At 39.0% G+C, this 24,333-nt stretch overlaps 1 protein-coding gene across 1 annotated transcript in view; it reads right to left on the reverse strand.

The window, feature by feature from the left end:
• Nucleotides 1–24,333, reverse strand: part of LOC307141746 (uncharacterized protein) — a gene marked incomplete at its 5' end in the record, with an annotated part of 252,555 nt that overhangs the window by 65,150 nt on the left and 163,072 nt on the right. The window contains 5 exons of the mRNA XM_079842185.1: nt 336–380; nt 1,554–1,592; nt 10,833–10,865; nt 11,062–11,106; nt 11,208–11,270. Coding sequence (XP_079698311.1) covers nt 336–380; nt 1,554–1,592; nt 10,833–10,865; nt 11,062–11,106; nt 11,208–11,270 — 225 coding nt within the window. The remainder of the gene's footprint in view (nt 1–335; nt 381–1,553; nt 1,593–10,832; nt 10,866–11,061; nt 11,107–11,207; nt 11,271–24,333) is intronic.

The following is a 24,333-nucleotide window of genomic DNA, read 5'->3' on the forward strand; positions in this document are numbered from 1 at the left end:
TTTGAGCGGACCAACCGTAAAACAAGAGATTTCCAAGGTCGAAAAAACATCTTTTTATGTGTCCATGCTTTTAAAATACATCAGAGTCCCTCTTTTTAAAACCTTTAAAACCTCTCCTAACATCTGACAGATCAAAGGGAAAGCCGGACTGAGCATTTTGATTGGCTGTCCATTGTATTGATTAAATGCAGCTTTTATATTTTCTTTTTTTTTTTAGAGGCAAGGCTGCAAAAACAGACTTTTAAACACCATCCGGCAGTATAGTTCAACTTTTTAATGATCTTACAAACTGTTGTGGATGTATGACAAACAATGGTTAATGTGTGTCTACTAACCTGGTCTCCTTTCTCTCCTTTCTGGCCTCTCTCACCTCCTTCCCCCTCATAGATTATAGCGAGAGGAAACAAACAAAATAATGCATAGAGGTTACATTTCAAAATGATTAAAACAGCTCATATTGACATTTTAAACAGCTCATGACTGACATTTTAAAATTAATTGCAAATGTAAATGTAAACCTGGAATGTTTAGGAAACATTTTTAAGAAACATGATGTAAAATTAAGAAAATATTTTCATTATTGCTATTTTTATATAATGTTCTGTTAATATTTTATCATAGATTTGCATTTACAAAAATAACTAAATAAAAATTTACTTTGTTTTAAGCTAAAAAAAAAATATTTTAATCAAGAATCCAAACTAAATGTAAAATATTTGTACAAAAGTCAAAACTGAATAATTTTTACTAGTGGAGAAGACTTAAAGGTTAAAGGGATAACTCCCACCCAAAAATGAAAATGTTGTCATAATTTACTCACCCTCAAGTTGTTTCAAATCTGTATGAGTTTAAGCACAAAAGAAGATATTTAGAAGAATGTTGGTAGCCAGACAGTTGACAACACCCATTGACTTTCAGACACAAAAAAGGTACAGTTCTGTCACTGGGACAGTATCCTAGGATACAAAAGTGAAAAGGTACTTTTAATATGTACTTTTAAAGAACTAATATGTACCATTTAGGGGTAAATAAGGTACAAAGATGTACCTTAGGGTACCACCCCAGTGACAGCACTGTACCTTTTTTCTGAGAGTGTAGTAGAAAAAAAAAAAGGATGTCAATGGCTACCGTCAGCTGTCTGGTTATTAACATTCTTCAAAATATCTTCTTTTGTGTGCAACATAAGAAAGAAACACATACAGGTTTGGAACAACTTGAGGATGAGTAAGTAATGATAACATTTTTGGGTGAACTATTCCTTTAAAGGCTGCTCTGTGCCTGCTCAAATTTCTGTTTGAAGACATAATGCCGCAAAAAAACCCTGAAAAAATGATGCCTGCTCTGACCCACTTCAGCCCCTAGTATTAAAGTTTACAGTTATAATTGCTGTATAAAAGCATGTATGCCACCTCTGAGCAGCATTAAACATTTGGTGTAGATGCCTTTTCAGAAGAGCTTCTGTGCCACCTTTGCTCTGTGTGAATTTGGCATCAGACACTATACTGTATTTCAAAATATTTAAATGTTATTAAAAGCCTAGCATCTAAACTTACAGGTCCAGAAAGAAGTCTCAGTCCATGTGCTGTCATTACCTGAATAAAGAAAAAAGACTATCTTTAATACTGATGTCAATTTATGCTGTTACAGAAGACCATCATGAGACTGCAACTGCAGGGTAAAATGAACCCATCAGTTATGATTTAATGTTTTCTCACGCTCCGCTCTTAGATCTCAGTTCATTGAAAACCTCAACATCTCTGCACAAGAATAAAACGGAAGCTTCCTCTCTCTCTGTCTGGATGGGCTCTGCGTGAGAGATTAACATTAATCCAGGGCTTATGACATTTAAAATGGCAAGAGCCTTTTACTGCAACAAGAGCCCAGAGAAATACAGACCCTCTTCAAGGCACATGGAGGTGAATTCTGAATCTGCTTTATGGCTTTCCATTTACCCATTAACTGCCAGTGCTCAGCAGGGTTAGTAGCCCGTCAATCATTCTGACGGCTTTCAGTCAACGGTGAAAGACAAGAGTGTTTCGTTGGATAAATCTGTGGATTCATCTACTGTCTTTCACGCAGTGTAAAACGCTGAATAAAGATGAAACAACAGGAGGCCTGAAGTAACTTCAAGACAAAGTGGGTCTAGAGAAAAAAATGTAGTTTCTTTTTATCTTGTTCATTAGTTCATTGTGCTGAAGAAAAGCATGTAAAATGAGCTCTGCTCTAAAACCTAGTGAGATTCCTAGCTTTATAATCCTTGCATAGGAAGTTGCCTTCTAAGACATCCTAAGTGAAATGGAACTACACAACTGACTGATTTGAAACACTGGACTCACAAACGATTCCAACACAGTTCAGTGTTAGAATGCTAATGACACAATACTCTAAAAATAAAAATATACTACGCACAAACAATGGGTAAAACTTTTAAAATAACAAAAAAAACAAACAAAAAAATGTAATCAATGTTTTTAATCAAATACACTTGGGGTGGGTAATATACTGGTAGACAATTAACCGGTAGAAATTTGTCAACCGGTAGATTTTGGACTATCACGGTTATGCTCATTTGACGTTGCTGTGCTGCACTGTAAAAAATTAAAACGGAAAATGTACGGGTAATTTTCTGCCAGTACATTATCCAGTAATTTTTACGGAAATTCACGAGTTTGTGTGCACATACAGGGAGTGCAGAATTATTAGGCACGTTGATTTTCTGATCATATTTTTTTTCCAGGCACATTTGACCAATTCCAAACCACAGTAATCCTAATAACTACTATTGTTTTAGTATTTAATAATGTATAAGTGATATATAATTGTTCATGAAGGCTGGAAAAGAAAAACACCTTATATTCAGGTGTGCAGAATTATTAGGCATGTTTTCTTTTACAGATAAATTGAGCCAAAAAAGAGATTTAACTCAGACTGAAAAGTCAAAAAGTATTAAATGCCCATGAGAAGGATGCAATACTAATGCAATACTAGAAAATGCAGTTAAGGCATGACCATTGCACAATGAAATGCTCGTTGGGTCAGCAGGGTCAGACAAAAACATGTGGCGGAGAAAAGACACCTATTAACCGCAAAAGTATTAAGAATTAAGGTGAAGAATTAAGGGTGAAACCATCAGGAACCCTTTAGTCTCCAGCGCCACCATTTTCCAGAGCTGCAACCTACCTGGAGTCTCCAGAAGTGCAAGGTGTCAGGATCTCAGAGACTTCAGTTAGGTAAAGAATCCTAAAAAATGACCCCCACTAAATAAGAATCATAAGCTGAAGTGTTGTAAAATACTAGCAGTACGTTTTGGGAGTTCATTTTAGTCCATCCTGAAGTCCGTTTTGCAGAGATGGACTAAAAATGAACTCCCAAAACGTACTGCCAGATTCTGGAAGATGAATTCTTCAAACAGTGGTACTAGAGGATGTGGTGCTGGTCCTTCAAGAGTCACTCTCAACCTATCTGTCCATAAAGCCTATAAAAAAACCTTCTTCATGTATTTTACAACACTTCAGCTTATGATTCTTATTTAGTGGGGGTCATTTTTTAGGATTCTTTACCTAACTGAAGTCTCTGAGATCCTGACACCTTGCACTTCTGGAGACTCCAGGTAGGTTGCAGCTCTGGAAAATGGTGGCGCTGGAGACTAAAGGGTTCCTGATGGTTTCACCCTTAATTCTTCACCTTAATTCTTAATTCTTTTGCAGTTAACAGGTGTCTTTTCTCCGCCACCTGTTTTTGTCTGACCCTGATGACCCAACGAGCATTTCACTGTCCAATGGTCATGCCTTAACTGCAATGTCTAGTATTGCATTAGTATTGCATCCTTCTCATGGGCATTTAATACTTTTTGACTTTTCAGTCTGAGTTAAATCTCTTTTTTGGTTCAATTTATCTGTAAAAGAAAACATGCCTAATAATTCTGCACACCTGAATATAAGGTGATTTTCATTTCCAGCCTTCATGAACAATTATATATCACTTATACATTATTAAATACTAAATCAATAGTAGTTATTAGGATTACTGTGGTTTGGAATTGGTCAAATGTGCCTGGAAAAAAAATATGATCAGAAAATCAACGTGCCTAATAATTCTGCACTCCCTGTATAATCTTGGTGAAGGTGGTAAACAGATTTGGCTTGCTGTCTGCTATAGAGGGGCTCGGAGAGGATATTCTTCCCGAGCTCCGATTGCCCCCCTATAACAGGCAAAATTGTACAAAAAGGAGGAGCAGGGGAGGAGGAGGGATGCTGCAAGAACTAACAATGGGAAGAGGTAAGCTGCTGGTTTTATACCTTGGTATTAATTGAAAGATTAGATGGGCGTTCTCCTCCCGAAATTACGTTTAATAACTTCACTTTTCGTTAACCCTTAAAGGAACACGCCAACTTTTTGGGACTTTGGCTTATTAACTGTTCATGACTTTGACTTATTAACTGCGCCTTCTGAGAATATAGCCCCCAGTATGTATACGTTATAGATGGCTGTGTCTTATGTAACCTTGTTATTTGTACACGCTGTGACTATACACATCACAACATGTAAATAGGAAAATGTTGGCGTTATTTTGTCACTTATTGAGCAGTAGGCTAGCTGGAGCCATTTACCTCCAGTCTTTGTGCTAAGCTAGGCTAGCGGGCGGGGGGGGGGGGGGGGGGGGTGCGTCAGACAGAGTTATGGCACGCACGGAGATGAGAATGGTATGAATGGACTTATCTAACTCTGGGGAATACAGTTAACAAGCCAAAGTCCCAAAATGTTGGCGTGTTCCTTTAAAACACAAACTAATGCAATGTGTAATTCAAAATACAGGTAAACTGAAAAAAAAAAACAATACGGAAAATTCCTTCATATTTATACAGTACATTGTGCCCTATTTTTACGGACTTTTTTAACAGTGTGTGGGGTCATGAAAGCTTATCGTTTGCTTGCGTTTTTAAGCACTGCGGTTTAAAAACAGGTGATTTTAAACCGTTAAAGCACGGTAAGCAGCGGAAGACAACTCATTTCTGTATATGCGTACGCTCTCTGAGAGACTGTTTCTCAGCGCTGTCTAGGAGACGTTCTTTGAAGCCACTGCTCATAGAGCTTGTGAGATCTGAGTGCTTTTTGCCGCCTAATTGGGCTTGAACAGATACATACACATACCTTTGTGTCAGAGTGACATGTATTTGCAAGTAAACAGAGTCATTTATGTCTTAAGTCGACGTAAACTGTTTAGAAAGAACAACGCACAAGTATAATGGGTCCGTGGAGCTGGTCTTAAAGTGACAGCAAATTTACATGATGTCATTATTAATGCTAATCAAACAACACAAAAATAGAGAAAATCCCTCACTGCTCTTGACTGATTCCCTTTTGTAACTTTAAAAAGAATGAAGGTATATTTAATTTACACAGCAAAGACTATGCATTGCTTTTTTATACATTTGATTATACATTTTAGTATTTCAAGTGCTTGAAGTTCTTCAGTAGGTCTATTTCATTTGTGTCTTTGTTCTATTGTAATTTGTTTTCTTTGCTTTTTCTTTATCACAGTTTACTTATCTTCAGTAAGCTTGACAGTTTTTATAGAGTATGATATCATAACCTTTTTTAAAGCAAAAATAACTATATCTTGAAATATATGAGATTTTGGTCATATCGCTGACCCCTAAATATACTGAATATTTAAATTGTTTCATTAAATAGAGAAAAGTTTACTTTAAAAACTATTCTTAAAAATAAGTGTACACTACCATTCAAAGGTTTGGGGTCGGTATGATATTTTTACTTTTTGCTATATTTTTGCTATTTTTTGGACTTGCATAAGCAGTGAAACTAATTTATTTATAGGTAGGCAGCACACTAGGTTTTGAAAAAGAGCTATGATGTGCAATACATCATCATAAAACAAACAGAAGTTCTTGATTTTTTTAAATAAACAATCCATTGAAGTCATTTGAGCACAACCATACATTGACTTGCTCTAGTCTGAGCACAGAAAAAAAATGGCTAATTACCATTTAACAAGAATGTAATTAAAATCTTGAAATGGGATTTAGGTTACAGTTGTTCTAAGATTTTTTTTTTCCTTGGACAGAAAAAAAACACATTAATTACACATCCTTAATTAAAAGAGAACTGGCTCTAAACAACATGCTCCATTCAGAGCCAGCTACAATCAAATTACAAACTAAAGAGGAAACCATGGGAGAATAAACAAACTCTTAAAAGCCAGTTCATATTTGAGTCACCCATCATCGTAATTAGCCGTTTCAGAACAGGAGAAACAACAAAAGGATTCTTTAGTCTTCCTGAATCTTTGTAAATTGGTTTAAAAGGGCCACAGTCATCTCGCTTTTCCCATTTAGCTAGAGATTCACACAGCAGGCGGCATCAATTGATTTTGTGCCCTGCTGTCAAATCGCACCTTTCCTCTCCCCCCTTTGATTTAATTGACACTGGCAATGCTGTTCCAAACCTGCAAATTTCTGGCTAAGTGCGACCAAAAAGCTTTTGGCTTCCCAGCTCTCAAAGGTTTTCTTATTAGTTGCCAGTCAGCAGAGATGAAGTCGATGAACAGAGCTGCACTGATGCAGTACACTCTCCGCTGTCCGTACTAGGAAACGTTGGACGAACATAAAAAGGCAGAACGAACAAAAGAATAACGAAATCCTAGATTGCGTTTTCATGTGGACACGTCTTACCGAATGTCTTAAAGGGAGCGAACTGTTCTCCTCGATCATGTGTCTTTTTTAAATAAACATTAAAATTCAAATTTAATTTAATTTAATATGAAAATTAACGCAATTGATAATAGAGTTACACAAATAAATGCATTTTAACATGCGCAACAGTTAAAAAGTTTGGGGTCAGTAATGTTTTTTTTTTTTTTGAAGGAATTATTACTTTCATTCAGCAAGGGTGCATTCAATTGTTCAAAAGTGACAGTAAAAACTTTGTTATAAAAAATACACGTATTTCATATAAATGCTGTTCACTTGCAAAACTTTTACGTTCTCCAGAGAAACTTTGCGTTCCCTTGCAAAACTTTTGCGTTCCATTGCAAATCTTTGTGTTCCTGTGAGAAACTTTGCATTCCCTTGCAAAACGTTTGCGTTCCCCAGATAAACTTTGGGTTGCCTTGCAAAACTTTTGCATTTCCCAAGAAACCTTGCATTCCCTTGCTAAACTTTTGCGTTCCCCCAAGAAACTTTGCATTCCCTTGCAAAACTTTTGTTCCCCTGAGAAACTTTGCGTTCCCTTTCGAGGGAACTCGCACTGCATTGGAACGAGACTTTGGGGAATGCCCCCAGTGTAGTACGTCTGAAGCATGAATGAAATCTATTCCAATCCTGATTGGTGCTGCGTCATGACATAGTATGTGACGGCATAAACAGAAAATATAAAGGGACGCCGGCTCACACTAAATAGCTTTTTGCTTTCTGGTCCCGCGTCTGTTGAGGCAGTGTGGCGGCTCAGATCATGGGACTCGTAGATGGGTATATCAAGATAACTTGAGAGTGCTGAGGCATCTTCTCTTTCCTCGTTTGACAGTTCCGTTGTTCTTCCCCCTGCGGCTTCTTCCCCCAGAGTGGAGGACCCGATGCTTGAGTTGTCTGATTCTGATTAGACGTGCTGAGCAATGATGCAGTTGAATTAGCAAAAATTAGAGCTTGCCACTTCATAATGTAAGGCTCGATCTCGCGTTTGCTGAGGCAGCGTGTAGATCACGGGTCTTCAAGAAGAGTGACACACACGATCGGTGTGCATGTGATACTGTTTGGGTGCAAGGCATGCAGTCAGCTCCTGAGGGTGCTGGCTGTTTTCATTGAGAAATATCTCGACGCATACAGCCGTGAGCTTTTGGGTGATTCAGCCTCACGCCTGTTGACTTTCTTCTCGAGGGATGAAAGCCAATTGTATTATAACGGCTCGAATCTTGAGTTTGCTGAGACAATGAGTAGATTACTAGACCATATAAATACATATTAAAACAGTATGCATTTAATTCTGAGGAATTAAAATGAAATATTATCTGACTTTGAGGAGTTAGATATTTTTATTCAGCCTATCATTCAGACCATGTTTCACTGGTTGGGTGATTATGGAGGCATTTCATTCTGAGGAATTAAATGGCATATTATCTGACTTTGATAAGTTGGATATTTTAAATCAGCCTGTCATCCAAAGTGTATTTCACTTGTCTGAATATTCATCTAAGATGGGAGCATAACATGCATGGGCAGTTCCAGAGGGGGCTGCTTTCGTGCATTGTGAGGTTCTTGCTCCTCCAGAGAGCCCTCAGGAAATCAATGCTTGTTCTCGTCGCCTTGTGGCTGCGGGACCAATCGGTTTCCAGCAATTGCAAATTGCAGTGTCAGCCCTGAGTCGTTGTGGCCCTGTCGAGCTGCTCCCTTAGATAAGGCCCCTGCTGGCCAGCCCCCTCTCCCGGGAAGGACTCTCAAAATCGTTTCTCCACTTGTCTTACCCCGTCCACACTTAAGGTGTATGTGGCTGCCATTGGGGCTTTCCACTCACCTGTAGGTGATGGGCCTCTGGGGAAGCACCATCTGGTTGTACGTTTCCTCCGTGGGGCTCAGAGGATGAGGCCTGCGACTCACTCCAGAGTCCCTACCTGCGATCTGGTGGTGGTGCTCGAAGGGTTGGCTTAGACCCCCTTTGAACTACTGGAGTCGGCTGAGGCAAAGAACCTGACCCTTAAGCTGGCCTTTCTCCTTGCTATCACTTCTCTGAGGAAAGAATATTCATCTAAGATGGGAGCATAACATGCATGGGCAGTTCCTGAGGGGGCTGCTTTCGTGCATTGTGAGGTTCTTGCTCCTCCCTCAGGAAATCAATGCTTGTTCTCGTCGCCTTGTGGCTGCGGCACACATCGGATTCCAGCAATTGCAAATCCCAGTGTCAGCCCTAAGTCGTTGCGTCCCTGTCGAGCTGCTCCCTTAGATAAGGCCCCTGCTGGCCAGCCCCCTCTCCCGGGAAGGAGCGATCGAGGTCGCCTCCTCCGTGGAGCTTTCTCCTGTGGTCCCAGGGGAAACTGTCATCTCTCAGAGCGATGTACGTTCCCGGGGACCAAAATTAGGGAGCAGACATCCTGTCGAGGCAGGGGCTGAGGCCCGGGGAGTGGCGACTTCACCCAGAGGTGGTGAAGGCCATGTGTGAGAGGTTCGGCCCAGTGGAAGTGGATCTGTTTGTGTCTCGAGAGACGTCCCACTGTCCACTGTGGTTTTCTCTCAGGCCTCCAGCTCCACTGGGGTTGGATGCCATGATGTAGACATGGCCGAGGCTGCGTCTGTATGCATTTCCCCCGATCGCTCTGCTCCCGGGAGTCTTGGAGCGGGTCCGCCGAGAATGGGATCAGCCTACTTCTAGTAACACCCTGCTGGCCAACCCGGGTATGGTTCTCTGACATTGTAGCACTGCTAGACGGTCTCTCGTGGCTGGCTTGTCAGCAGGTGTTGTCAAGACCTTACTCAGCTCCAGGGGCTCCTTCCACCAGGAGATTGTACAGCCTGAAGTGGAATGTGTTTTCCACTTGGTGTAGAGAGCGTGAGGTGGACCCAGTTAACTGCCCACTGGCTTCAGTGATGGAGTTCCTCCAAGATCGTTTCTCCACTGGACTGGGTGGGCCACCCCGCACACCTTCATAAGATTCCACAGTCTGCAACTCCCTGCGACGCCTGGCGCCAGAGTGCTCGTGTCCTAAGTGTGCCTGGGGTCCAGCTTCACACTAGGACGGGCGTGATTTCGGTGTGGCATAGTGGGTAATCGTTCCCCAAAGTGTCGTTCTGATGCAGTGTGAGTTCCCTCGAAAGGGAACATCTCGGGTTACGATTGTAACCCTTGTTCCCTGAGAAGGGAACGAGACACTGCGTCTCGCCGCCACACCTCATCACGCCGGGAGTGTTTGCTTCATCGCAAAAGCTATCTCTAGTATGAGCCGGCGTCCCTTTGTAGCTTCCGTGTATGCCGTCACATACCACGTCATGACGCAGCACCAATCAGGATTGGAATAGATTTCATTCATGCTTCAGATGCGCTACGCTGGGGCGTTCCCCAAAGTGTCGTTCCGGCGCAGTGTCTCGTTCCCTTCTCAGGGAAAAAGGGTTACAGAAGTAACTCGAGATGTTCCCTTGCAAAACTTTTATACCCCCCCCCCCAAGAAACTTTGCGTTCCGTTGCCAAACCTTTGTGCTCCCGTGAGAAACTTTGCGTTCCCTTGCAAAACTTTTGCGTTCCCCAGAGAAAATTTTGTGTAGCCTTGCAAATCTTTGCGTTCCCTTGCAAACCTTTGTGTCACCCGTGAGAAACTTTGCATTCTCTTAAAAAACGTTTGCATCCCCCAGAGAAACTTTGTATTGCCTTGCAAGACCCCAGGAAAAGACACGCCATTGCATTCCCTTGCTAATCTTTTGCATTCCCCCAAGAAACTTTGCGTTCTCTCACAAAACCGTTGCAACCTTGTTTCGACTTTTTTGCGACCTTTTCCACATTTTTATGTTCTTTGCGAGCAAACTGCAAAGTTTTGTGCACAAACGCAAAGGTTTTGTGAGTGAAGACAACGTTTTTCTAGGGTGAATGCAAAAGTTTTGTGAGGGAATGCAAAGGCCTTGTGAGGGAACATGTTTTTCACTGACATATAATTTTTCATCCCAACTAATTTTTTTCATCACAATGTCCTTTTAGGGGCACTGTAAAAATGAAAAGTTCAAATGAATCCTAGAGCACTGACTCTGAATCATTTATCTGAGCCGTTTGTGGTATGAAGGCAGATGTATCTATGTACTCTATCAGAAAGCCTCTGGCTGAAACTGTACAGTACTCACAGGGCCCGGCGGTCCTCTGGGTCCTTCTTCACCCTAAAGGAATATTAACAAAACACACACAAACACAAAGAAATGGAATCAAATGAACCACAGGATTCATTTAATCTGAACCTCAGTCAGTCAAAAGTCATTCTACACAAGACTTCAAAGATCCGTCAAACAAGTGAAAAGATCAACTTCCTCCCAGCACACATGCACGGAAGTAACAAATAAAACATGCATTTCACACCTTTTGCCCCTTTATTCCGCTGGCTCCCTCCAGGCCAGGCAAACCCTGTAGAGTGAAATGGTAGATGAGACGGATGTATCATGAGGTAAATAAACACACAAAAATCTGACGGAATTTTTAAATCAGGTCCCTGAAACGTTACATACAATATCCCCTCTATCACCCTTCTGTCCATCCCCTCCTGCAACACCCGGGTCACCTTTCACCCCCTGAAAAACAACAACAACAACAATCACACATATGCATACAACACATGAACACACAGATCATATTGTCTAGGGCTCAACAACCGTCTAAGGGGGTAACCACTAGCAAAATTTTTATTAAGTTTTTTTTCACCTTCATTTTATTATTTTTTATTTTAGAAATTCCCTCACACATACATATATTTTTATTAAATATTATAAATACATTACAACAAAAATGGTTTGGGGTCGGTAAGCTTTTTTAATGTTTTTGAGAGAAATCTCTTAAGCTCACCAAGATTGCATTTATTTGATTGATTAATATTGTGAAATAATATACAATATACAATTTAAAATAACTTTTCTGTTTTGCTATATTTTAAAATGTAATTTATTCAATAATTCATTGAATATTCAGCATCATTACTCCAGTCTTCAGTGTCACATGATCCTACATGATTGTGCTACTTAATACTTTTGTGGAAACTGTGATATTTTTTTATAAAAAAAAAAAAAAAACTTAGTGACCCTGAACTTTTGAACGATAGTGTGTGTTTGGTTGTGTGTGTGTGTGTGTGTGTGTGTGTGTGTGTGTGTGTGTGTGTGTGTGTGTGTGTGTGTGTGTGTGTGTGTGTGTGTGTATATATATGCTCATTTTAAAATATTAAGTTTTTTTACTACAGTATAAATCTACAATATGAAATATACAAATTGTAAATAAAAATGTATCAAAGTACTTTAAAGATGAACATAACTAAAGTGCTTAAAGTGCTAAAAATTCAGCAGCACTTCCCTGACTATTATGTATTAAATAAAATCACAATTTGTAGCAAAGACTAAACTGCAATGACAGTGACACTCAAAAACACATCAAGTAATGACAAGTCAAAGGGAAAAAAACACAAAAGACACCCTTTCAAATAAATCAGAAAACATTATAAACAATCTGAAGCTGTAATATGCACGCTTCATGCTGTGATGCATGCTGAGAGTCTAGCATCCAGCACTGCAGTTATCACACTTTTTTTTCTTCCCTTTTTTTTGGTGGTGGTGGTGTTGATATGGGACAGTCAAAACGGTCTCTGAACTCTTAATTTGAGCTAACTTCCATTACACAAATGTTCTCATGTTTGCATACATCACACATGGTGGTTTACCACTTAATTACAGCCACTAAACGTGAAATCAATGTTCCGTACCTCGACACAGTACATCATGTCACACACACATAGGACAGGAATTTATCGGCCATTAGATGGCACTTTCTCACTGAAGATGAATTCCTGTCTGTCTTATTCTGCGTCCATTTTGAGATGTTGTCCTCTCTCTAGACAATGCAAACTGAGCATCTTTTACACTGGCAGGCGTGACATCGAGGAGTTAGTCACTATATAAGGAGTATGGAAACCATTTTTGGTTTTGGATACTCCAATACACAGGGCTCATAGTTATTTGATGTAAAGATGAAGGATTTAGAATTGCATGCTGTGTTTTCTTTCAAAACAAACAGAGGGAGAGTGAGAGAGTGTTTCAAGAAGTGTTGAGGAGAGAAGGGACCAGAATCCTGTGGTGATTTTACTGGTAGAGTGTTCAGCGTTTGGTCAAGCCTGACACATTAAAATTCCTGAGAGGAGCTCCATGGAAAGGTAATACAATTTGTCTACTCAACCTGGACAAGACATTTTCCCCAAATTGTACAAGCTTTTCTTTTTCATAAAATTGCTTACAGCCACAAGCGCACACAAAAGATAGCTTGGTGTAATGCCCAAGCTCACAGTCTCTGTTCTTCTCTGTAATTGCCACCTCCCAAACCACCTCCTGAGTGATCAGATAGCTGTCTGTTTTGATTGCGTCTTAGAGGGCTCTGCAGTATAGCAATCCAATCAGTAAAGAAGCACCAAAAGCTATATTTGAAAAGTTGACATATGTTTTCACTGTCGCTTTATGAAAAAGACATAAAAAATTTATGAAAAACTTTCTGAATGTTTTAATTTCATGATGCAATTTTGAAAGAAACATGGAAATAATAGCCTTTCCCTAGTATGTCCCCAGTGTTGCACAGCATACAAGAACCTCATTTCATGAATTTCTTTATTGAATAAAAAAAAATCTGCCACCATATCATTGGATTCTATTGTCTTAAATCACGATTCATTCAAAAATATAATTTAAAGCTGTCCCTATAGTTTTCTTAGAACAAAAATAAACTGTATTACTAATTAAAAACATGAATAAAATGACATTTTAAATAAATAATTACATTTTAAATAAATACATTTTAACACTACCGCCACGGGTTAACATTTACCAATCGCTGTTTTTCAAATGTACATAACAGATTTTCAGTCCCCCAGTCACTGACATTTACTGATACTGAGTTATGTACAATCCCCTGTTGTTAAAAATTGTTTAGATAAAACCAGATTTAAAAACGGGGCATTTATACCTGTAAGCGCCAGCGGGTCAAATTTACCCCTATATAATTCCTTTATTTTCGTCCTCAGTCACACGACGCACATTCAAATGAAGATGTTTTAGCCTATTTATAGATGTATACATTTTTGTTTTGCAATTTTTATTGTGTTTTGTTTGCTACTGTGTTGCTATTTATTCAAGTCTGCCCGTTTCCGTATATATAATGATGAATAAAACAATTTTCATGATTACCCCAAGTTTATGGGTGTTGTTCACTTATTCAAATTATTATTATATAACTATACAAATTAATAATTAATTAGGTAAAACTGTATGCTTGAATTTGTCGTTGCATATATACATTGTATGTTATCCTTATCGTAGGTTGTCATATACATCCTATGCAGCGCGGTGGATTATTATTGCTCTTTATTGTCTATTTAGGGTATTTTAGTAATTTAAATAACATGGGTTATCTTAATATGTGATTAATGACATTTTATTATAATATTACACCACCCAAATATGTATTTATTTCCTTCTAATTCTCGTTGTCATTGCAGGCTGATTTAGCCTATATTCACCAAAAAGTGATTATTGTAACCTGCTTAAAATAGCATAAAACAACAGGACAAAAACATAGTTGATGACTAAAAATAATCATTTCATGACTCTATACATTACTTTGTGAAGACAGTAGCATAATACAGTGACATATTACGTGTTTTAGCCGTATAAAAACAGTAATCATCTGCATGGGTCAATTTTACCTGCTGGTGGTTTTAGGTATACAGTGACCCCTGGCGGTTCTAGTTTTAAATTAATTAAAAAATAAAAAATAAATAAATTAAGTAATTACATTTAAAATAAATAATTCAAATTTAAATACATTTTAAAAATACATTTTAAAAAAAATTCCTCGTGTCACAGTCACCAGAGGGCACTCCTCCCCAGACCTCTGCTATTCAGTCATGGACTACATTCCCCATAATCCTTTGCCTGGACCCATCAGCACTCATTGCATTCCGCTGTTGCTCATTAGCCTTGTTAACTCTGTCAATATAAGGGTGCGTTTACACGAATCCACGAAAATGACAAAAAATGCTGTATTCTGCTGCTAGGCCATTAGATGTCGATGATACACTATAGACTGAACATGTAATACGCATGTGCATTACGTCATCGTTTTCACAGATTCGTGTATTTGTCGTTTACTCTGAGAGCTTTTCAAAAACTTGCACTCTGAAACCCGTTTTCAAACGTTTGCGTTTTCAGGCACCCAAAACGCTGTTGTCGTGTCAATAAATGGCCATAACACATAAAACGTTTTATGATTTTAGTTGAAAATGGTGTCTTGTAAACATTTTGGGGATTACGTCTGTGGATTACCCTAAAGCCCAAAGTACGTTTGTTTTTTTACGTGTGTGCGAGAGTACGTGCCGTCAAACGCACAGCCTTGCAAAGTATACTTATTTTGACTCAAACACGTACGCAGGTGTTCAACGCATGCGCAATTTTGTCTCTCGCCACAAGTTACAACCAAGCAGCAACCTCCCCCTGTTTCTCTTATAGCTAATACGGAACTGACTTAAACTGCAATTCATCGACTGTCCAGAAGTCCAGAAGAGAGCAGAATCTCATTGAGCCCCATGTTAAAATGCCCAACTTTACAGCAGAAAAAAAAAACATGTTTACAGCCTGGTACAAATTGTGGTTTGGGTCTATACGGATAATTTTGCCCTTAATGACAACTGTGAAGGGGTTAATTTTTACATTATATAAAGCCTTAAAGTTCTGCATAATTAAGGGCGTGGCAATTTTGAGTGACAGGTGGATAGCCGTCTGCTGTCTGTTAGTCATCATGTCACCTCAGCTCCACCCATGTCCCGCCTCTTTTCCCATTTTCAGTTAATAATAATAATATAAATAATATAATAATAATAATAAACTTTCATTTTTATATAGCGCCTTTAAATGCTACTTCTCAAAGCGCTTTACAAAAAAAAGACACAATGTAAAAGAAAAGAGAAGCACAAAAGCATGGAGGAAAAAATCTAAACAATATACTAAACATACTACCAACATATACCAGATATACAAAAATACAATATACTAAAAATAAAAAACAAACAAACAAAATGAAATCACATATAAGCAAGTCTTAAGAAGCGATTTAAAAACACTAACAGGTTCTGCTATGTCTAATATCATACGGAAGAGAGTTCCAGAGTTTTGGAGCAAGGGAAGTTGAGGGAACTTCAGTGAGTTGAGGGAACAGTCAGAAGGCCAGAGTCAGAGGAGCGGAGATCACGCCTTGGACTCTAAACAGTTAAAAGTTCCGATAAACAATCTGGTGCCAGACCATGCAAGCACTTATAAGTAAGCATTACAATTTTAAAATCTATACGAAACCTGACAGGGAGCCAGTGTAGAGATTCCAAAATAGGAACGATGTGCTCTCTCGACCTGGTTCCTGTCAAGATTCTAGCGGCTGAATTTTGGACAAACTGCAATTTATTTAGGGTTGTTTTCGAAACCCCTGCAAACAAAGCATTGCAGTAATCAATACGAGAGAAGACAAAAGTACTGATAAATTTTTCTGCCACAAAAAATGACAACATGCTGCGCAATCTTGCAATATTTCTGATATGAAAAAATGACGTTTTAACAGTGTTCTGAACACGAGGATCAAATGTTAAGTGAGCATCAAAAATTACCCCCAGGTTTTTTTTATTTAGTTTGGAACTCCAAGACAGAGCCATCTACATTGAGTGTTAAGGATCCGGCTTTCCGTCGGAGTGACGCAAGGTGACGCGCTGCCAAGATGGCAACAGCCGGCTTCAAAAATGCTCTTCAGAATCCTATGGGTAATGTCACGGACACTACGTCCATATTTTTTTACAGTCTATGGTTACAACCCATGTAAATACTGCAAAACATTGTATGCCCATGTGCGACCTGCACGTACAAAGTGGTGCGCATTCAGTATAAAAGCAATGGCCGCCTGTTGAAATGATCCTGTGGTCACTTTAAACTACCGTATATGAATACATAATCCAGATTACATGTAATCAGTTACTACCCAGCACTGCTTATGATGTACTGTAGGTATCCCTGCATTGACTTGTTACCCGCAGTAGGTCGCTAAGGCCAAAAGTATGTTGACCACACTTTGTGTGTATTCACCACAAACAACTCCCTAACAAAGAGCAGAAATTACTCTGCTCTGAACTCTTGTACAATGAGTCTGTCAAAGCGCTCTCTTCACAGTGTCAGGACAAACATATGCAGATGCTACACTGTTCTCAGAGTCCAGTCACAGTCCACTGCCTGTGTGAATGGGTGGAGATGACACACACACACACACACCGCTCACAAGAGCAAATTGGAGCACTGCATAGTGCATACACACTCTCTTTCTGTCTGAGCTCAGAGGTGCAGTGAAGCAAAAAGCCTCTCCCTCTGGTCCTCTTTGTCAAGCACCAGCACCCTCGCCAAACCTCTGTGTAATCCTGAATCCCTGCGTGAAGATTTATAGGAAATGCTCTCACTGAGGGAAGAGTGTCTATTATATTACGGCCAGCTGATGATAGATGGTCACTCGTGATCAGTAATAAAAGCCATGCAGAATGGACAGTCTGAATAGCTCTACTGTGAGCTCGACCACACAATTGCTCTTCTCACTTTGAGCTCTCCTGCTGAGAAAAGCAACTTGAACCAAGATGGTTCACTGGTCTTGCAGCTTGACAAAACAGCAGTTCTCTAGTCTCGTTGGCCTCCCTGCCTGACCATTCTAAAACAACCAACAGGGAAATCTAACCGGCTGACGAGGGCCCAAAACCCCTCGAAAATCAGTAAATGCAAGGCCATTTTCACTTCCATTCATACTTGTGTAAACGCAGGTGATGTGGGCACATTTGCCTCTGTTCACTTATAAACTCCTCTCACACATAAAAATAAACTCAAACAAAAACAAAAATCCCTTAAACTTTTCCAACATTGTACATGCATCACAGAAGATTTTTTTCTCTGCCCCAACAAATATTATTTCTACCACAATTTATGTATTTATTCTTGCTAAAGCTAATTTCATGCCTAGCATTTTATCTCACACTTTATTGCTGAACAATTAATTTTTAAAAGATTGCATTCTAGATTCAAACACCTACGCAATCTCATTCCTAAATGACGATTAATTTGTCTATTAAACCCGTCAAGTATGATCCCAGCAGAACATTCAAATCTGCATTGGTGCTGCCGCTGACCCAGAGAAAGAAGTTTCATATTTTTTTGTGTGAAGCAGCTTCACAAACAGTCTTTTTAACCACAGTATCGTTATTTGTTATAATAATTCAAATTATCACTGAAGTACTGGGATAAAAGTTTACAGTTCGGAAATAAACTATTCAATGAAAACAATGAATTCAAGAGATTCTTTTAAAAACACGGATTCATTAAGCAAGTGAAGTCTTTATGAGTGAGTAATTGAATCATTAATTCAATAGATTCAGAAAAAACACTGATTCATCCAGTAATGAAGCAAGTGAAGTCTTTATGAGTGTGTCATTGAATCCTTCAATCATAAACTCATTAAAAAACACTGATTCATCCAGTAAAGAAGCAAGTGAAGTCTTTATAAGTGAGCCATTGAATCCTTCATTCAATAGATTCATTAAAAAACACTGATTTATCCAGTAATAAAGCAAGTGAAGTCTTTATGAGTGAGCCATTGAATCCCTCATTCAATTTATTTATAAAAAAACCTGATTCATCCAGTAATGAAACAAGTGAAGTCTTTATGAGTGAGTCATTGAATCATTAATTCAATAGATTCATTAAAAAACACTGATTCATCCAGTAATGAAGCAAGTGAAGTCTTTATGAGGGTTTCATTGAATCATTCATTCAATAGATTCATTAAAAAAACACTGATTCATTCAGTAATAAAAGCAAGTGAAGTCTTTATGAGTGAGTCATTGAATCATTCATTCAACAGATTTATAAAAAAACACTGATTCATCCAGTAATGAAGCAAGTGAAGTCTTTATGAGTGAGTCATTGAATCATTCATTCAACAGATTTATTAAAAAACACTGATTCATCCAGTAATGAAGCAAGTGAAGTCTTTATGAGTGAGTCATTGAATCCTTCCTTCAAAAGATTCATTAAAAAAACACTGATTCATCCAGTAATGAAGCAAGTGAAGTCTTTATGAGTGTGTCATTGAATCATTCATTCAATAGATTCATTAAAAAACACTGATTCATCAAATAATAAAGCAAGTGAAGACTTTATGAGTGAGTCATTGAATCATTCATTCAAACCAACTTTTTAAAACAATAATCTTTTAAATACACTGCAGCAATTAACATTTTGCCAGCACCTCAAGTAAATTAGTTTTTAAACTTTCACTAAGCCATATTTAGTTAGATTTAAAGTGGTCCTGGAACAAGAGAAAAACAATAAAATAAATAAATAAATAAATAAATAAATAAATATAAAATTAAATAGATTTCAGATGCTCAGATTTTAGTATGTTGCAAAGGCTCTCTGTGGTGAGCAAAGAGTTTGACCAATAAGCAAGTGTTTCAGGAGTAGTTCTGAAAACAAGCCAGCAGCCTTTCTGATTGGCTGCCTTTGAATTCCTAATGGCCCGTGCAAAAATACCAGAGACCCGGAGGCATTTTTTGTTCTATGAAAGGACCACATGAAGGTCAAACATTGACAGACGGCCGTGATACTGTATAATACAGGCTGACTTTAAACACAAAGCCAAAGGGTCCAAGCCCCACCGAGATGACAAGGAACCTAAGCGAATTCTGCTCATCTAGACATTAAAATAAACTTCTCATTACACAATGGTCTGGACTCTGGAGTGTGTGCATCTTTTTACATTAAACTACATTTCAGTGTCTCAAGATCATAGCATGCCTTACCATATTGAAACATTACCAATTTTTACAAAACTCCGCCCTCCAAACCATGCAAAATGATTGATAGGTAAAGACACACCTCCAGGTTTTCTAATTGGCTAATGCATGCAAGCATGCTGACCTGCAGTCATTTATTACTAACTGTGCGTTCACACCGCCGCCGGCGAGAGCGTCAAACTTCGCTCTGGCCGCCCTGCCATCGACGCTGTAGAAAGATTCGTGGACGCGCTGCCGCTCTGACGTAGATCGAATGATTGGTCTTTTTTGAAACGGCATTTAAAGGGGCTGCAAAGCAAACATTCATGTTGACCGGCATTTGTGCTGACTGACCACAAGTAGGGTATAACCGTATAATATAACCTCATGAAATCATTTAAATGTGAAAGTTTAAAAAAAGCAGATCAATGGAAAGAACTTAACAATTATAGTTACATGTTTGCTAACGAAATAAACCAATTAAAAGCCATTTGTGTGGTGGATAAATAATGTTGCACGTCTTCTTATCAAACCCGCCGCACCAGCAGTGATCAACCTCCTCTATTTTGCCTGGGAACTAATGTGGTAGGAACCGAAGTTTACAGCGCTGCGTTCTCTAGAATCATCTCAAGCGGAGCACTACTACATTCCCATTGGTTGCCGCCGGCTGCCGCCGAACCGCGTCATAGCTCATTACCATAAAGTTGACCTGACTTCAACTCTCCTTGACGCCCGAATCGTCCAAGACGCGCCGCGCCGCTCTCGCCGGAGCTCGCCGCCGGGCTCCCATTGAGAATGAATGACTTCCGGCCACTTTGACGCTCTCGCCGGCGGCGGTGTGAACGCACAGTTAGACTACACTTAAACTGAACAATGGTACAAAAAATAGCTCATACAACACAGACTCATTTTACATCATAAATCCACGGGAGATTGCTAGAAACTCTGTATTTATCATCAATAAATGACCTGCCTTTTACCCCTCTGGGCCTTGGCATGTCCGGGACTTGAACACATACACAGATACAGGGCAACAAACATTTCTTGATGAACAAGATTTTTCCATTTTTGATGCTCTAGGTTAAAAAACAATTAGTTTCCAGTTACAGTCTACTGGGCAAGGCAATTTGTAGGGTTTAAAAGCAGAAATGTGCAGCTCATATTTTAGCTAATGCATTACATTATTATTTCTAAAATAACTTTTTTTTAAATGTCAGAAAAAAAAATATTTTAAAGTGCCCCTATTATGTTATTTCAAAGATTATAATTTTGTTTTGGGGTCTCCTACAATACGTTTACATGCATCCAAGGTCAAAAAACACTTTAATTTTCTCATTATATAAATTGCACATCACCTCATTTCTCAAAGAGTCCGAAAATGGTTTGTTTGAAGATTATGGGCCCTAACGATCTGAGCGCATGGTCTGAAGCGAATGGCACAGGTGCAGTTAAGGCGTTTCCGAATCCACTTTTGCTAGTTTAACGACAGAAAAACTGATCAGCACGCCAGGCGCATGGTCCCAAAGGGTTGTACCTAATCTCTTAATGAGTAATGGGTGTTTTTTGGGCGTAACGTGCAATAAACCAATCAGAGTCTCATCTCCGATTCCCACAGTTGTGCTGTGCAGAGTGTACGTGCATTGCCTATAGGCGCATATTACTAACGCGCCCTTTAAAAATACTGCGCTATTGACTTTAGACCAGGTTTCAGTTGGTCAATGGTGCAGTTGTTTTCAGTTGCCTCAAAATAGCAACGCGCCAACAATGCGCCTGAACACACCTCGTTTTCAGACCAGCACACACATGGGTGAACAGATTAGCGTGAGTGCATTTGCTATTTAAACAATGTGGTGCTGGACATGGAAATGTTAACTTCGTCGGGCTGAAACTAGCAAAAAAATTTGTTTTGCGCCGGGTGTATCCAACCCATTCTCACTGCCAAGGCGTCAAAATCCGAAACCTGGTCAAGTGCTTTCTGCATCACATCGAAGACGCTGAAGGCACCCCTAGGCATCACTATATCGACGCACTAGGGGTGCTCCATTAATTTCAGTTGTTTACCCAAAGCGTCAGATCAAGATGCATTTTATTCTTTGCATTTGTAAAAGCAGACATGATTTTATTAATATTTTATTAATATTTAATAGCTAACCCAACTCCTACCCTAAAACTACCCACTTCTAAACAATATAAAACATGTAACAGGCAAATACAAGTACAGTCACAGGTATTTATTGCAAAAATTGACCAAAAACAGTATAGAAGTATTAACTCATGTTGCATTCCAAGTCTTCTGAAGTCACACAATGTCTTTATGTAAAGAACAGAGTTGATCTTAATGTTTTAATCGCTGACATGATGATCCCGCCGCTCTGTGAACGCACTCATTCATATTTGATTCAAATAATACACACCACTCTTAGGCATAACGCAATCGGTCACAAGACACACGAGAGCCAATAACATTTTATAATCAAAGCTGACGTGATGATGCAACAGGTCACGAGACATACAAGAGCCAATGCAATTTCACTATGAAAACTGACGTAATGGGCGCCAATATTTGAAATTTAATGTGTTCATGATCTTGTGCGGATGGAGACGCTGATCGCTTTCGGGGATTTCCTTCACACAAATCAATCGTTTGGCTTCGGAACACTTGTAATATTTGTACTTTTTGAATAAATTGTGCATGCAGTCGTATCTGCCTGTTATATCTGTGTTTTATATAGGCCTACCACACAAATGGGTAGGTTTAGGGATGGAATGGGGTTGGGTTACATGTTAAAATGTGTCTAGATTGCGTAAATAAAATTATGCTCGCTGATTAAATTGATAATCACACTCCAACATGTCATAATGGCAAAATCATAACCCAATATATGATCATCATGACGATAATGCTCCCATGCCCAACGCGTCTGTGTATGACGCCAAAGGTTTCTCATTTAAATGAATGGAGCACTCAGTGTCGATATAGTGACGCCTAGGGGTACCTTTAGCGTCTTTATTGTGATGTGGAAAGCACTTGACCATGCTTTGGATTTTGACGCCTTGGGAGTGAGAACGGGTTGGTGTATCATAGGGCCCTATGTCTCTCTAAACCCAGTCTGTTGTGATTGGTCTACGGCAATACCATATCTGAATTTTAGCCTCAGCTACAACTACAGTGTTTTAGGGTGGGTCAAAGAGATTTGCTGAAAAGAGACTGGAATTGCTGACAACTTGTTTCAGCAGTTTAGAATCGATTCTTTCTTTTCTTTTTTTAATATAACCTTGTTTGTTGTGCACTTTGATCTTTAAAACTTCCAAAGACTCCCATTGTAACCAAATGGCTGTAAACTCTATTTTTCATTGTTCTTACAAACCTCATCAACAGCATGTCACAAATGCCGCCGATAGAGCTTGACCTGTTTTCAACCCAGAACATTCCTTTAATTACACCCAAGCCTGGATTATTTGTCCCTCCACGACAACGGAAGCTAATGTTTCAAGTGGGTTTGTCTGGGATCAGGTAAACAACGCTCCTGGTTTCTTTGTCCACTTGACTACACTGAAACAGTAATTACTGTCACTTTGAAGAAATTAAGACGGATTATTTTGATCTAAACTGGCCACTAACAGCAGAACGATTATAAAACATAATCTACACCCTAAAAAAAAAAATGTTCTATATGGCACCAAAAATGGTTCTTGGCTCGTAATCATAGGGGAACCTTTTTTAGTGCTATATAGCACCAATTTTTGTGCTTCAGTGGTTCTTCAGCGGTTCTTCAGAGGTTCTTCAGCGGTTCTTCAGAGGTTCTTCACCGGTTCTTTGACTAAGGTGCTATATAGCACCTCTGAAGAACCGCTGAAGAACCACTGAAGCACCAAAATTGGTGCTATATAGCACTAAAAAAGGTTCCCCTATGATTACGAGCCTTTTTTTTAGAGTGTAGTGTTTAGACATCACACAATCTGAAAGGTAAAATTAACTCACTTTAATTACTGTACTTGTCAAACTTATTCAAACGTATTATTCTATTTTTTTATTTATGCATAGATCTAACAAAATTTGAGTTTATGATTAAAATAAATTAAATAATATATATTTTTTTAAACATATACTAAAAAACAGGTGACCAGAAGTCAAATAGCAAGCAAACAGTTTACCTTGTAAGGTTAATTTATCAAAGGAAGGTTAAAGGTCAGACAGGCATGTGGTCCACCCTGAGACGTGACTGTGTGTGTCAGCGGTGGGTGTGAACTGACGAGTTATGGCGCTGCATGTAAACACATACTCTTGCTCTGTTTAATATATATATTTATACACTGTATATTTATATTCATACACTGCCATTGCCCCTGGTGAGATATGACACCCCTGGGCTTCATGAAAATTATTGCAGACCTTTTGCAAAAGCACTGTTCATAATTACCATCTGTCAGGCTTGAGTCTGAGGAGTGATGCAGGATGTGTGTGTGTGTGGCTGTTTAACATGCTGAGCAGACAGCCAGCGTTTGACTGAGGGAAGCCAATCGGTAGGATGTGAGCATGTCCTTCCCTCTCTGTTCTCAGAAGGACACACAGAATAAATGCTTCATCTCATCTTACCGACAGACAACATGTGTCACGTGTGTTTGCACATGTATCTCAACAGTCTTCTAGGTCACTGACAGTGGTGTGTGCGTTATATCTATTGACATAACACATAACTCATATCTATTGATGTCACTGTCTAGTGTGCAGTATACATGGTTTACCACTAACTATGCTTAAA

This window comes from Gobio gobio (genome assembly GCF_949357685.1).
Source record: "Gobio gobio genome assembly, chromosome: 18".
NCBI classification, from domain to species: domain Eukaryota; kingdom Metazoa; phylum Chordata; class Actinopteri; order Cypriniformes; family Gobionidae; genus Gobio; species Gobio gobio.